At 34.0% G+C, this 16385-nt stretch overlaps 1 protein-coding gene across 6 annotated transcripts; it reads left to right on the top strand.

Moving 5' to 3' along the window:
• Positions 1 to 2595: 2595 nt before the first annotated feature.
• Positions 2596 to 14394, top strand: LOC132644786 (uncharacterized). 6 transcript variants are annotated; one of them, XM_060361390.1, is made up of 10 exons: positions 2617 to 5432; positions 7480 to 7562; positions 8451 to 8496; positions 9639 to 9719; positions 10833 to 10886; positions 10988 to 11096; positions 12378 to 12446; positions 13032 to 13159; positions 13416 to 13879; positions 13970 to 14394. In XM_060361390.1, exons 1-7 carry the CDS (start codon positions 5382 to 5384, stop codon positions 12380 to 12382), a joined length of 429 nt encoding a protein of 142 aa, XP_060217373.1. In that variant the 5' UTR covers positions 2617 to 5381; the 3' UTR covers positions 12383 to 12446; positions 13032 to 13159; positions 13416 to 13879; positions 13970 to 14394. The 6 variants fall into 6 exon arrangements, with proteins under 6 accessions (XP_060217371.1, XP_060217372.1, XP_060217370.1 ...); XM_060361389.1 differs by adding an exon at positions 7163 to 7264 and having other exon boundaries at positions 2610 to 5432; positions 7480 to 7537; positions 10988 to 13159; XM_060361387.1 differs by having other exon boundaries at positions 2611 to 5432; positions 10988 to 12446.
• The last annotated feature ends 1991 nt before the right edge of the window (positions 14395 to 16385 follow it).

Below are 16385 nucleotides of genomic sequence, written 5' to 3'. Positions count from 1 at the left end.
TTGAGCGACCTTTGAGCTTGGATGTTCAAAGTTGTCACAACTAGTAATTACAATGCTTGAATGTCAAGTGTTGAAATTACTCTAGGTGACAGCTTTGACCACCCCAAGCCCAAAGGCCACTTAAATTTATGATTAAGTTCATAGTTGAGTGGTTTTTTTCTGTAATTTTGGACCCAAATTAGTTAACTTAATCACAACTTTAAATGACTTTTTGGAACAAGTAACTGACTTATTGCAACAAGTAGGTTACTAGTTGCAACAGCTCGCTTATTTGTTGGAGATAACTTCAGTTTTTTCTCTGTCTCATATCAAAATGGAACAACTATATGACTTGTTGGAACAACTAATGTACTTGTCGCAACAAGTATGTAACTTGTTCCAACTACTTGGTAACTTGTTGGAGACAGCTTCAATTTGTCTGTTTGATAACAAAATGCAATAACTAAGTGACTTGTTGGAAAAAATAACTGACTTGTTGCAACAAGTAGGTTACTAGTTGCAACAACTCACTTATTTGTTGGAGATAGCTTCAGTCTCTGTCTCTGTTTCATAACAAAATGGAACAATTATATGAATTGTTAGAATAACTAGCATACTTGTTGCAACAAGTATGTAACCTGTTCCAACTACTTGATTACTTGTTGGAGACAACTTCAGTTTTTGTCTCTTTCATAACAAAATGCAACAACTAAGTGACTTATTGAAACAAATAACATACTTGTTGCAACAAGTAGGTTACTAGTTGCAACAACTCACTTATTTGTTGGAGACAACTTCAGTCTCTGTTTCATCCAACAACTGTAAAATATGTCCAACAGCTGCTGTAATTGATGCAGCAAGTATCATACTTGTTGCAACAAGTAACTCAGTTGTTGGAAAGAGTAGAAGCTCTCCAACAGATTTCACAGAAATTGCATAAAGTACAACAACTGTTGTAAATTATTTATTCACATTTTTTGTATTGTTGCAACAAATTAGTAAATCTGTTGCAACAACTTCATAATTTATCAACAACTCTTGCAGAAACAGTAGGACCACAACAGCTGATGCAAAAAGTTCAGAAGCTCTTACACAGCAGCTTTAGAACTTGTTGCAACAACTATACTGCTGTAACTACGAATCTGGGAAAATCAGCAAATAAGACAAATATACCAGATGAACAATTGAAAGAAACAATATTGTTTAACTTACCAATGGACCCGAAAACACTTATGAAGTAATGCCAGTGCTACACCAATGACATTCAATCAAAAAATTGTAAAATCGGATGATTTTTTTTCTTGAGTAATGGCGGATGAAGAAGAAGAAGAAGAAGAAGAAAGCAGCACGAAGAACAGATGGGAAGAACAAAAATGGAGGAAACGGCGCTGAAGAGAATTTTTTTTCCCCCCGATTTTTGGATTTTAGGGTTTATAGTGGTTGGGTCAAAGTATTAAAAATAAAACTTTGGGGCAAAATATTAAAAGTAAAGTTTAGGGTCAAAATGTTAAAAATAAAACTTAAGGGCAAAGTATTAAAAATAAAATAGAGGGCCAAAGTGTCAAAAATAAAACTATTGGGCAAGCTCAAAACCCCTTAATCACTAATCAAATTTAGTCACCTCTACTCAATAATTAAAACTTGAATCACCTCCCCTCAATAATTAAAACTTGAATCACCTCCCCTCAATTTTAAAACTTAAAAGTCACTTATAATTAAAAACCCAAACTTTCTCCCCCCCCGCCCCCCCCCCCCCCGCCTCCTCTCTCTCCGTATTTTGATAGCCTTCCCTTGTTTTGCTTCGTCTTTTCACTCTTTTCTCTGCTCAGTTTAGGTGCGTTGCTTGTAGAGTTATTAGGTGAGGTTTCTTTATCCCATGTTTTCTGATTATCAGTATTATTTAGACTTAACACTGTGTTGAGGTTTAACTCGAAGAATGTTTTTACTGATTTTTTGAATCTTGCATGGAAAATATAGCTTACTTTCACCTAAAATTTTAAGCTAAATAGTTATTAATTGTTACACCTCTATTCTGCGTATTTGGATTTGCTGTTTTCATGGTTTATTCTTCATTTTTATCTGTTTTAGGTCTTCCAGTAAGAATGGATTTAAGTTTGTTATTTGACATACTGCATCCGTACTTGCACCAGAGGTGTTTGAGAAATTGCCAACTACTAATCTTTTTGGACTCTATTAGGACGCTCTTAAATCCAGATTGTCTGATCAAAAATAGCTTTGAAATATGATGGGCAACTTCCCATTAAAGGTGCGCTGTTCTATGACAGCTTGAAAATTTCATTCTCCAGCAGAGATAATCTCTAAAAATGAATTTAGTATTCGAAAGTTGTGTTTACTAGCCATAGTTCAGCTAACAAGGTTGTTCATTATTTGATAGCAATTTCTGGTATTGCAGAGGACGGAACATGACTTTTCAAGAGGGACATTTTTGTTATTCTTTTTCTTCATTTATAGTCACGCCTTTTTGTTTTAATTTAGGTAGTTCAATAATCTCCTTCAATTTTCCTTTGTGCATCATTTCTTTTTGGCTTAATACCTGGATAAACTTGTCATATTTTGTAAGATAGACATATAAATTTATATATTGATCAGATAGACACTTAAACTTGCTCAAAATGTATTTTTTAAACACGAAGTCCACCCTGGCATATAGCGTGCTGAGTATTTTCTTTTGAGCGCGTGAAGCCTTCTTCTTAAAGCTGATGAGACAGAAAAATAATGATTAAAAAGTCCTTATTTATATTGCCCATACCCCCATTAACATATATAAAATACCTGGCCCTACATGCTCTTTTTCTTCATCGTTGAAAACACCGTTGAAGGCAAAAAATTCAGCGGTCATACCATATGCTTTCTTCTAAATCTCTCTTAGATTATTGGAAATAAATCTAATTCACCTCTTTTTTCATTATCTGCAATCTCCAAACAAGTTAACCACCAGGTCATGGGGTTGTTTTCTGTCATTGCGCAGAAAAAGTATTGTTGAAGACTTCTTGGTCTCCAAACCAAATAACCCTAAGGTGTGTTTGGGGATTACTGAATCGTGTCAAAAGGGTATGAAGAGAAAGAGTGCAAAGCGGCGAGTTTGAAGAAGTGTCTGCTTATTCTGTGTGTTCTTGGATTAACATTAATGTTTATCATGTATCTGCTATTATTAGGACTGTTGGATGTGATCTAATGTTCCAAGGCCATTTTGATGTTATTCTGCAATTTGGATGGAATTATGGATTTTGTATGCTATTTCTATTTAGTTGATCCATGTTGTAAATCAATGTTTCAATCAAATATATATGAAAGAATTCGGAATTACTATGTGTTTATAAGTCCTAAGGTGATTCCTAAATATGGCAAAACAGTTGCTTCTTCACCGGGTCACCATCATTTGATGAAGCAACATTTTTCAATTTTTTTCTGGCACTTGCAACAATGTTTCTTCAAATTTTTCCAGCACTTGCAACAATCCCCAATCGAAAGATGAAATTTCCACCTTTTCATGATTTCATCTTGATCCATGTTGAAGTTTGAATGTTTTTTGACTGTAAAATTAGAGGGATGTGGTTCAAACTCAAGGAATTTGATCTTTATTGTGATTGAAGAAAGTGTGGGGATGAACAAATGAGGGGTATGATTTGGCTTTGGACTATTATTTGCTTACATGGAAACAATATTACACGTGTTTGGACTATATTTTCTTTCATGGAATATTGTTTATTTATTTGCCACATAAATGGCGTTTGGACCTCATGCACTGGGTCTGCATTACAAATGTGTTTAAAAAATACACTTTGGCCAAGTTTAGGTGTGTATCTGGTCGCTGTGTAAGTTTATATTTCTATTTTACAAAACATTCCAAGCTTAAGGGGCTATCTAGGTATTAAGCCTTTCTTTTTTGATGAAGTATTTGAACAGGGTATAGTATAGTTTTTTATTTTTAGGTAGAATTTCCCTTAGAATTGGAGCCTTTTCACACTTTCCTGGTGTCTATTATGAACTTAGAGGTCATACATGATGAGTTAACAAAGTCATGCACACTTGCAAGCCACTGCTAATTAGCAAGAAGCTCATTTGAGTGGAATTTCCTCAACTCAAGTAATATCTAATGCACTCTTGACTGATACTGGCTGCTGTTACGTTAGTAGATTAAAATTCTGCTCTAACTGGTTTTGTATGAAAATTAACTCCCAAGGAAAATATGGAAAAAATGATAGCTGGTGCACTAACAGAGTTTTTTCTCTACATGGTCATGAACATTTGTTCTTGCATTTAACCCTCATATCCCTCCACTTCACTCTCCTATTTATCTGTTGTAAGTTCAATTCTAGAAAAAGAGTTTCCCTATTGAGCTCTTAGATTTCCTTTTAGTCTTCAATATGTTGCAATAAATTGAAGTGATTATGTTTCTTATTTTATTTTTGAATTCATGAAGAATTATTGTTACTACAGTAAGAAAGTTTTTACAGCAAAGTGTAAACAAGAAATTTTATGAAAGTAGCTTATAAAGTAGAAACTTCGGAGGAAATTGACAAAAATATATGCCCTCTACTTAGACATTAATTAACTTTTCATTTCTAATTTGGCTCGATTACTCTGAAAAATCAAGAACCTGCTGCTAGAGAGTGAAAGATATCACTGAAAGTTTCCTCAATGAACTAATAATATATTAGGGAACTTAAAGAGAAGCAGGCACTCCAATTCTTCAATGGAGAAAGGAAGGTCAAGAAAGACAAAGAGGCCAAGAAAGATCTAATAAGCTTAACAGGCCTACCAGTGCCTTCTTCATATTCCTCTAGGCTTTGTTTTCTTATAATAAGTTTAGATTCAGTGGTGTATTATAGTTGTGTGATGTAACCGACAAATGGTCATGTATGCTACCGCACATTGGAATCCAGGAAGACATTTAAAAAGGAAAATCCCAATGTGAATTTGTGGGAAAGTAAAAGTTCAAGTTTAGAGCTTCAAGTTATTGGTTATTTGAGTTGGTGTCTGGAAATTTGCATTCTGAAGGCCTCTTTCCCATTGGTTTGAAGATTTGCAGACTTTTTATTATAGTTATGATAGTTTAAATATTCCAACTTCTGCAGCATCACTGCTCTGCAAGTAGTGGCTTAGCGAGTAAGATACAATCAAGAATCTTCTGTGGTTTTTTTTTTTTTTTTTTACATCAGCTTCAGTAGATTAAGCTCTGAAATAAATGACTTCTTAAGAAAGGTAAGACGGACTACATTGCATCCATAATTACTTCTATGACAGTAGATTAGATTTGGTACAAGTATATATATTTTAATATTCACAACTATTTTAATATTTTTAATGTTTTTTCTCTTAGTTCAGGGTATAGTGAAACTAAATTGTGAACCTTCGATCTCTAATTTTGCAACAGAGGAATGGCAGTGGCTCCTCTCAACCCCTTCTTCTCTGAGGAATTTCTGGGCAAGGTAAAGTATGTAAATAGAATTTCTTTAAAGAGAATGATTTGAGTCTATCAAAGTATTTTTTACTCCGAATTTGTGCCAGAAGTAGTAGGGCTATTTTTGAGTCTATTAAAATTATTTTTCTTCTGTGCGAGTACTCATTTGAGGTAATTTCTTTGACCTTTTATATGAAGTTCATATTTGTTTGACGCCCGGCTGATTTTTGGTTAATTACCTTTTAGTTTCTAAGGTCAACCAACTTATGTGGAATTACTGTTTTTTTCGGAGAATTTATTAACTGCTTTTGGTGTGCAATACAACCAGTACGTCTTACGGCATTCTATTTTACCATTCTCTGGGTGTAAATCATGTGGGAATATAATGGGCAATGTCACATTGCATATGTCGAACTATTTGCCATTAGCATTAGCATGTACGCCTAATCATTTGAATAGTAATAACTAGCAGGTACGCCCAATGCCTTTCTAATTAAGGTTAGAAAGGTTAACAAAGTTTCAATGGTGTGCATATCTCCAGTTGCATGTTCTTATATATATGATAAGTTGCATAAATGGTTAGTTCCTTTCCACTTTAACTGGACCTTTGTGCTTTACCTTTATTGCATCTTCTCATTTTTTCCTAAGCATAAAATTTATCCTTTCTGTTCCTTTTCTCTATTATGCCTTTGCAGTTTTTCACCTCATTTTTCTGGAAAGTCTTTCACATGATGGTAGCAGCTTCATATGTGAAATGCCTTTTCAAAATTTACCTTTTTTGTGTAGTCATATTAGTGATCTTCTTACAGAATCTTATATAGGCAGAAGTAAAGATAAAGTTGCTTTCACACTCTGTTGCTAAAAATTAATTTATTTTCCCTTGACCTTGATCCACATCAGAAGCATAAATATACTTGCACAAATTCATCTATGGTGCTTTCCAAAGAAATCTTCTTTCCAGCACGCAGGAGTTCCATGGAGCTCTTAAAAGGCCTCAAAAGTCTAAAAGCTATAAACTTCCATTTAGCTATGTATGTTGTCTTGATGCTATGAATTGGAATTATTTTCATGGTTATCATGCTTGCATTTTAATTATATGTTGACATGATTTATTATTCATTACAGAAGAAAAGGGTTTTCTAAGCCATTGATAAGCTGGAGAGCAAAACAAAACACTTTGTTTACCTCTAGATTAGCATTCAACAACTTAAAAGGGTAAAAAAACTCAATTCTTTGAAAAAATATGTGTGTGTGTGTGTATATATGAATGAATTCCTCTTCACAAGAAGGAATTCTCTAGCTGACCAAGCTTTCTGTAGTTCCTTCTTGTTAGCACCATAACTTTGTTTGGTTAGAGAGCAGCAGGGTGGCTTTTGGATTTGTCAAAAGGGACACAAGCTCATCTCTTAGCTTCTGACCAATGTGAAATGACTGGAATTTTTCACAAAATTCCCTCTCAATAACAAAATGTGCTCAATATTTCTCTTGATCCTTCCGTTACCTCACCAGTTATCGATACAGTAAAAGACTCAATCAGAAACCTGAAATATTCCGCTATTTGTAATACTAAAAAATATCAGCTGTGAATGAGGCTTACTTCTTGTAAGAAATCAGCTACTCCTTTTATTTCAGGGCAATTGAATTCATGTACTCCAAGAACTCTAAATTCTAAAACATTTTCACGAGAATCTTGGTAAACAATTTATCCATCTGATAAAAGAGCTATGTCATCAAATAAGTCATAAGTTTTAGGTGCAGGCTGTAGGAGTGAGATCACATTAGTTCCGTTAGACTGCATTGCAGCAATGCTTGTTATGGACGGGGTTCTAATTTGTTTCTGGTCTCAGCTCTCAATTTCAGGTTAGTTTTTTTTGCACTTGTTTGCTGGTTATTTCTTGCTGACCTGTGTCTCCTCTACACATACATGTCTTGAAATAGATATTTTGGTGCATGCATTCATGTAGAACTGATCTGCGCTGTTGGGGTGATTGCAGAACTTTCTTATATTTGTTCAATAGCATACTCAAAAATATATTAATGCTCTTTGGTAACATGATGCTACTGACAATATGCAGGTGATCGAGGTATCCTTCATGAAAAAAATTCATGGTCATTCATGTTCAGAAAATTCAGGTGCTTTCACTGCTCCATATAATGTGTGAGTAATTTGGTTGCACTCTTTCTATCATTTCTTTTTTGTAACCGAAATGAACTCAATTGTGATCTACTGATGACTATATATAAAATAGTTTGGTATCCGCTTATGAACATTGATCTTTCCCCGACCAAACGTACGTGTTAAGCCGTATTGCTGACACCATCATCAAAGCAAAACAAAAATCACTTCCGGTTCAAATAGTTCCTTGCATTCTCCTTTTAGAGCAGTTAAGAGTTAGAGCATATTCATGTTTTTGCTCATGTCTCATGAATGTTCCCCTTCGTTCCCTTTTCACTTTACTTGATATTCTCATCTTGTACTAGAGATTGTTTCATGTTGTCTTCTCTGCTTGGTTTGACCAGTTGTGAATTTTAATAAAACTGGGAATCCTATAAATTCGAGAAGGGATGCACTTGGATATGGTGGTGCATGATTGATTTTTGTAACAAATTCATTTCTCATTGAGTTCATGCACGTCAGCCACTTATTGCTATTGTAAGATTAGTTGATATAAACAATGTAACTCTTACATCTATTAGTATATGATGTAGCCATCGATGTATATTTTGCTCCAAATTGTATATAAGTAACATCTAACAATTGCTACGTGAATGATGTCTATATCTGATTTATCTGCAATTTCTTTTACTACATTATAGAAAAGCCTTGTTTCGACATGGTTGTTTTCCGTCTTTAAATTTCGTTTTAAGAGCATCATAGTAAATTTCAGTTCTTATGTTATGCATAGTTGTACCAACAAGTCAAACATCTGCCGGCATCCGGTAGTCACTGCTATTTATGTGTCCATAGAATAGGTACCGACTGCATCACCTATGTGAGCTTTTCATCTTTGTCCAAAATTTTCTTCAGCTTTATCCCCTCTTTCAGATTTTTCGTTTCAATCCTCTTCTGCGCTGGGTCTGGCATTATTCAGGTTAGTATTTTCTTTGCCGCTCTTGTTTGTTAGATCTTCCTACACCCTTTTCTGCTGTCTTTCATACTTCTACGGTGGGAATCGTATAGATCAATTATGTTCCCTCTTTTCTCACGTACCCTTGTAGCCCAAAATCTTCCAGCGACCGCCTTTTCAATGATATGAATATGCAGTGAACTACATGTGTCAGAATTTGCTTTGCTTTTGGAACTTCTGAGTTGTTCTGTTTTAGTAGCTGGGTTTTTCGCCTTTAAATATTAGGAGCGCTAAAAGAGAAGTTTCTTATTTAGCATTTTGAAATAGTGGAAGAATCTGAGTATTATGATTTCTGTAGAATAGATATGCGGAGCCTATTATCTCGGGCTTTTGAATTTCCTTCTTAATGTTTTACTTTCTAAATTTGATTTTTTTACCTTTGCTTAGTGATTGCTTTTATTTTAGTTCGTTATACTTCAAGTTTCATCTGTTTGTACCTTTAAAATCTGCTATATGGGTCCAATTATATAATTATTGGGATGTTGTGTTAGAGATTAAGGTGTATTTTTTTTTCTCATTTGGTAATTTGTTACACTAATATTCATTCTATATGAAGTACAAATGGTGTAGAAACTGTCTCATCCTTTATGGCCTGTTGAAGAAATATTTGGCAATAAACATGCTCACTAGGATCCAAGTTTCATCAGATTGTATGTGGAGTTAAAATTATTAGAAGTGAAAGTTTTTTTTTTTTTCCAAGATAGTTTCTCCAGTTTCTATGGAACCAAAGAAGCAGCAGAAGAAAAATTCAGCAGAAACAGCTACTAAAGTTTCATCTAATCGGGGGTCTACCTTTCAACTCTAGCTGCTTGTTGTTCTTTTTTTTTCTTTTTCTTTTTTCCAGTAGTACTTCAATAAAGTAAAGAGAATTGAAGAAGTCTGAACAAATGGCGAGTTTGGGGGTCCATGCTACCATAGGATATTCTTCTTTAAGGCAGAGTTTATGTTCTATGCTAATGAAGAAAACTAAAGGTATGCTAATGAAGAAAACTAAAGGGTATCTTTTAGATCTCTGAAGAGAGAGATGAAGTTTGTTTACAATTTTAAGTTGATTGGTGATACATTACCCTATAGTGTCAAAGCTGATAACTGGCTATCCATTTCAGGAAAGGGAATGTAGAGTTACCCTCGAACCTGATGACGATATTGATGCAAGATTTTCCTGCTTGCCTGAAGATAATGAAAAGGTAATTTGCACTTCTTGCATGCATCATTCATTTTTGAGGATTCCCCCATAATGCAATTTGATAAGCTTAATTTCTACATCCTGTAATTGATCAATGTGTTTATGACCTACAACTGTATTTTTATGTTGAACTTGTTGTACTTTTAATCAAGCAGAACGCTTACAATTACCGACACCATTAAAGAATAAATAAAAGCTAAGTTCCATGTTTTTAGTTCAAAATACTTGGTTAGTGTAAACTTAGCCTACGAAGCTTGATTTTCATGTGAGTTCTTCCAACAATTTCTATAATAACCTCTAATGTAGGTAGATCTTTTGCTATTCTTTGTTCAGTACAACAATCTTAATATCATTCTCATTTTTCTGGCTATTATTATGAAAACAAGAAATTAATTGTCTGTTGACGAACACCTCCTCTAATAAGACAAAGAAATGGAGAGTCTATGCCTTGTACCGGTATCACAGTGTTTGTTAGTTGAGTTATCCATATTGCTAGATATTTGAAGAAGTGGATGGTACCTGCCGGTTACAAGTTTTCGGAATTTCAATAGAATCTGTGTTTCTTCAGTGTTTGCACATTTTGAGAGATCGAACTAAAGAGGATTAGGAAGTCCAAGCCGGAGTTGCCAACATTTCCAAAGCCTGAACTTCCAACATTACCAAAACTCGAGATGCCTGCTATTCCTAAGCCTGAGCTACCAACTTTGCTAATATCATTTGCAGCTTCCCTTTTGGAAGGTTTATTTGTGTGATTTTTCTGTTATCAGAGCAGCCTCCTTTCAGAAGATGTATTTATGTGATTGTTCTATCATCAGTAATTTCCAACTTCACATTTATATTATTTTATACACTAAATCTTGAATTTTTTAGGTAGCCTGTGACTGGTGATTTACTGTGTTTATTTCTTAATCTCCAATAATTGGTGAATGAATAGAAGTGATTTTTGCAGTTCACATTGTAATATCCCAATACTTGGTGAATGTGATATTTTGGTAGTACTCCATTGTGTTAAATATATATAGTGTTCAGGGAGATACTTTTTTCCTCTCCATAGAACACGTGTACTGTATTAAATGCAGTGCCATTTTTCTTGTACCGATTAATCATTGGATAGGAAGAGGGTCTAAAGGACAATGGCAGTGGATTTGATGGATCTAGCTCTGTCAAGGTAAGTTATTTAGGGTTCTCATTTTTTGAATATTGCGCGGTTTAGCTCTATGTTTAGAGAGATGATATATTTTCCTTTCTTTTTGCTCCATATGACCTCAGGGTTCAGATGATGATGAGGATGATAGAGACTCCAACCCAATCGCTTCATGTGAGACCGATAAACTAAACGCCAATTCTGGTTTCAACTCTGCAGCGCCTTGCAAATCTGGTATGTTTTCTTTTTTAGGGATAATTTCAGAGACCTCCCTCCAGGTTTGGCTTCGTTTCACTGAGCTCTCTCGTGGTTTACGATATTACGCTTATCTCCCTTATTTTCATTTTTTTGTAACAATTCTTTTAACCTATATATTATTAATATAAAAAATTATGATCTGGCCAATTTACCCTTTATTATGTACTTTATGTTTAATTAACTTTGTAGACAATCTTTTAAATTTCCTTAGATGGTAGATTAAAAAAAAATTCACAAATTCACCATTCATTTTTAAAGCAATCCCGTTTGGTTAATTAGAAGCTAAATTTTTCTCATTATGCTTAGATATCAAGAGCAGCATCAATATAAATTTCTGCAGCAACTTTTAATGGAAAAGCTGAATAAGAATTCTCTAAAATTAGCATTGACTTTCAACAAAAATTTGGAAAGAAAAAAGAAGTTAATAATTGATGTACCAAGCTTGAAATTGTTGTATTAATAGAATAAAGGATAAGTAATCCCATTAACCTCCAAAAGTTTCATCCTGCATTGGTGTTTGTCATAAGCTCAAATCCATGAAATTCTACTGGCATTACATTATCCAATGTTCTAATTTCTTTATCAGATTGACAAGTTCTCTTAAAAAAATTGGAAACCAAGTTAAACTGAAACAATCAAGGAACTCAAGCAAATATTATGATTCCCAGGGGATAGCATCACATCATCATTTTGGGTAAAATCATCAGAGCCATGGAAGGTGTTTTCGATGTACTTTCAGAGTAATGTAATTGGAGATCGATGGAAATAATTTTTTTAACAATATGTTTAAGAAATAAATTTATCAAAAAAAGTGCAATGTAAAGGGTAAGTTGGTCAAATCATAATTTTTTATTATATATATTAATAATAAATAGGTTAAAAGAATTGTTACAAAAAAAATAAAAATAAGGGAGGTAATCGTAATATTGTAAACCACAAGGGAGGTCAGTGAAACGAAACGAAACCTGAAGGGAGGTTTCTGAAATTATCCCTTTTTTTTAAACATCTTTTATGTGGTAATTGTAAATGCCATTCAACTATTTTGAATTAAAAAATACAGCTTTTTTGGGATTATTTTCTGAGAGATTGGGCTATGTTTTATTAGAAAATAGGAAAGAAAAATCACTGGGACTACTTACACAGAAATTTGTCAAGCTTTTCCTCTGCACCACTATAAGCAAAAAGTTTCAACTATCGATTACTTGTTTCTCAATTTGCTGTCTACAGATCCTAATTCTTTGTGGTGATTCAATTCAGGTTGATATGTTTGCCTTGATGAGGCAGCAAAGATATTGTTAGGAGATAGAAGGCCTCCTGCAATGACAAGTAATAAGTCCACACCTTTTTTTCTTCATAGGTGCACAGACTGTTAGTTTCTTTTTAACACCGCTGTGTTGCCTATCTATGATCGTTCAATTAATGTTTTTTTTTTCTTCTTATCTATGCAGCTAAAGTTAGGAGGTTTAATTGAGTCGTTAGTTCCTTCAGATCTAACTCTGCCTGTGGAGATTTTGTTTGTTAATAGCATATTCTGTCTCTAACTCTGCTTGTATTTGAATATGATTCTCTTAAGTGTCTGAATAGAGGTTCAAATGGTTAGCTCCCTTATTGTAAGTCTCTCTGTTTTTATCTTCTAATTCAGTTCTGCTGAGTTCTCTAAATAGATTAATGTAATTTCCTAAAAGCCAGAGAATACTGTTTCTGCATACTAGATATCTAAGGAAAATATGTTGATATACTCTTGGAGAGTGAAAGGTTAAAAATCTTTAGGATAAGTTGCATGTTGCAACTTCAGTTTGTACCTTAACTTTAGTATACATATGCATTTTCCAGTGACATCTATTTTCTGTTGCCACATTCGATACACTACGCAGTATATGACCGACCATTATTTCTCGATTTTGTTACCAGTGAAAGATCCGCTACTGTTTTGCAATATGGTTGGCTTTTTTAATGCACTTGAAGCTACTGTTGGTTCTACTTGTTGGGTATTTCAATGTAGATCTTCACTATTGCCTCCACGTTCGCTGCATGCTCAGGTTAGCTCATCTGTTCGACTGTCATTTTTTCTAGCTTTTGTTAGATGATCTACTGATAATTGACTTAGCAAATGTCTATCTTTGTGATGAGTTCAGGTACACAAATACTTGATGACAACATATGATTTGCTTTAGTTATGGATATGCTCATTTTCTCTTAAAAATATGCAGACATATTGAAGCTCTTCCCATTTGTTTTAGTTGTGTTATGTTTCCTTTGACTACTCTTATCTTAATATCATGCATTACTCTACAGGTAATTTCTGCCGAACAACGCCAAGAAGAAGGTTACAGAGACTACAGAACCCAATAAAAAAACGGAATCTAACAAATACATCAACAATACCTGCATACAACCCCAACCATTGGCACGGGCCAACTCTGCCTAGTTATGAGTCCGACACTTTTGTAACCCAAAAAACAATTTGTGAAACCAAACTTACTCATTAAAAAAACAAAGAACCAAACTAGGCTTCACGCACAGAAACCCATACCAAAAACCCCCGACCCTAACCTTTATTCATGCTCTTTTATTTCATTTCCTCTATCTTCACCCTTTCAACACACTTTTGCACTTTTAAAAACATGTGTCAAAGTTTTAAAACTTCAATATTTTCTATACAACCCGATATTTGTGAATGCAGTTATTACTGTAAACTAAAAACATTAAAGATTCAAGATAATCTGGGTTGCCGTTTTAGGCGTTGTAAAGTGCTCGAAGTAAGTGTTTTTACATTTTTTAGTGTTTTTTTTTTTCACGTTATCCATATATTTTACTTTAAAAAACTGATTTTCTTGTAATGTTTATAGGATATGGGCGGTTGCAAACACTTTCGGTGGGAAGATAGCATTCACGTGGATAAAACGATGGCGGCGAAGTTTAAAAATTCACTTTTTGATAGAGATATCGCGACTTCACGTATCTCTAGAGGTATCGCTAAGTTGGACTCGCAATTTAAGCTTGTGGAAGCTGAAGAAAAAATTGAACGTTTGGAGGTCTTGCTCACCGATTTAAAAAAAAAATGAATTTTGCTGAAGGCTAAACTTAGAGAGGCTCAACACGAGAAAATAGTTTTGAAAGAAAAACTTAAATTGTGGAAGATTATTTGTGCTATCTTGTTGTTCATTATTTATATGTATTTTGTTTATTAAGTATAATATTTCTATGGATTATGTTTTTTATTAGTTGTACCTTTTCCCCTATAATGTAATTCACACCCTTTATGTACTAATTTATTTGTGTTTCTTTGTGAAATTGTCAATTAATAATAGACTTTAACAATAAACTTTGAAGAATTAAAAACATGTCAAACTAATTCAAATTTATGGCTTCATCATAAAATAAAAATACAAATTAACAGCTTTAGTCAGAAACTTAAAATGACCCATAATCTAAGACAGTGAGTCTAAATAGATCCTAATCGTCATTAGAATAGAAGTCCTCAATATCGTTTTCAGAACGATATTGGCGGTTTCTTAACACATCTTTTTTCAAGAGATGTTAGTTCTCTACCGGTTGATGATGTTTGTTATTCGATCAACTTTAGCATGTAAAATTTACGTCTTGCTAGCGTTTTGTTGTTTTCTTTTCTAATCCTTTGTACGACCATCTCGCAAGTTGCTGGACCTATTCGAGGCATGGTTATTGAGTACCTTGTTGGGATTGGAGCGTTGAGATTTTTCAAGTCACGAACAAGACGTTCTGATTCGGCAATCCAATGTGACCATTCTTGGCGTAAATCGCAATAATATTCCTGCGGATCTGAATATTTCACATTGCAGAAATCATTATTACGCTCTATAAGAAGGTGCGGATTTAGCTCGTCTAGTTTGAAATCACCGGTATCACTCGAAAAACTGCTATGATTTGAACTCTCATCATCGCTGCTATTTGGTTCTTTTGGAAGGAGTAAAGACCAAGCTGAGTTTCTACTACTCGACATTAAATACGCTGCAGTCTAATAACAAAAGAAAGGGCTACTTATATAGTTGCAAACCCCCAAGTACCCTCGGGGAGGGGGGGGGGGGGTGAATCTTTATGACCCTACCTACTTACCTTATTATAAGAAAAATATTAATCTTCATCGGACATTTCACAATCCGAATTCCACTTGGATCTAAATCTTGTGCTACCATGTATACCATATTCTACCCTATGGTAACGTATTTGCATCCGATTGTTCTCTTCGCGAAAACGATTAAAAGCAAAATTAAACTCTTATGGAGTTCCGCGAGGCATTGACATAGCACATTTTTTTGGGCGTTTAAGCCCTATTGAAGCTAGTTTTTGCTCCAGTGCTTCAGCCTCCCTAACACGCCAATTTCACTCCTCTCTCATTGTTTTATTGTATTCTTAATTGAATCTTTTGTTAGGGTTATTTGAGTAATGAAAATCATCATCATCTAGTTCCTATGTCCTACCCATTGCTTAAAATATGTTTGCTGGGGGTAAAACATGTAATAGAATCAAGATTACCAAATTGGGTGTAGAATGTCATGATAACTCGTTTTAAAGTGAATACTAGTTGTTTGTCAATCATGTTATATATAGTATTGCATTTTTTGATCATTTATTTGAATTTAATTCATATTACGCAATGTTTCAATGCGCAATAGAACATGATTTGACAACACATCATGCATGCCAATTTCAGTTTTTTTATGACACGTAAAGGACCGATTTGACAATACAATGCTGCATTTTTGACCGTTTATTTGAATTTAATTCATATTACGCAATGTTTTAATGCACAACAGAACATGATTTGACAACACATCATGTATGCCAATTTTAGCTTTTTTATGACACGTAAAGGACCAGTTTGACAATACAATGTTGCATTTTTGACCGTTTATTTGAATTTAATTCATATTACGCAATGTTTCAATGCGCAATAGAACATGATTTGACAACACATCATGCATGCCAATTTCAGCTTTTTTATGACAAGTAAAGGACCGATTTGACAATACAATGCTGCATTTTTGACCGTTTATTTGAATTTAATTCATATTACGCAATGTTTCAATGCGCAATAGGGGTCAATATGAATCTATTTAAGAAGAATGTTGGACAAGGTAAAAACTCATCCATTTCATAAGTTTAAGTTTCTTAAGTCATTCAAAAAAACCTCTCTTAAGTCCTACAAAAAATGGCTCAAGATATTCCACCAGTTAAGGTTTCAATACATTGGGATGGTATTATCCTTGATGACAATAGTACAAT

The sequence above is a fragment of the Lycium barbarum genome, chromosome 6, assembly GCF_019175385.1.
Source record: "Lycium barbarum isolate Lr01 chromosome 6, ASM1917538v2, whole genome shotgun sequence".
Classification (NCBI taxonomy): Eukaryota; Viridiplantae; Streptophyta; class Magnoliopsida; order Solanales; family Solanaceae; genus Lycium; species Lycium barbarum.
The sequence above is the reverse complement of the archived record's forward strand: the minus strand, read 5'-3'. Positions and strand labels throughout refer to the sequence as shown.

Bases quoted from the DNA above. Each gene is read 5' to 3' on its own strand.
- LOC132644786 (XM_060361387.1), top strand. From the start codon at position 5,382: ATGGCAGTGGCTCCTCTCAACCCCTTCTTCTCTGAGGAATTTCTGGGC. The intron at 5,433-7,479 runs GTAAAGTATGTA...GACAATATGCAG, and splicing joins CTGAGGAATTTCTGGGCAAG to GTGATCGAGGTATCCTTCAT. The intron at 10,887-10,987 runs GTAAGTTATTTA...ATATGACCTCAG, and splicing joins ATGGATCTAGCTCTGTCAAG to GGTTCAGATGATGATGAGGA.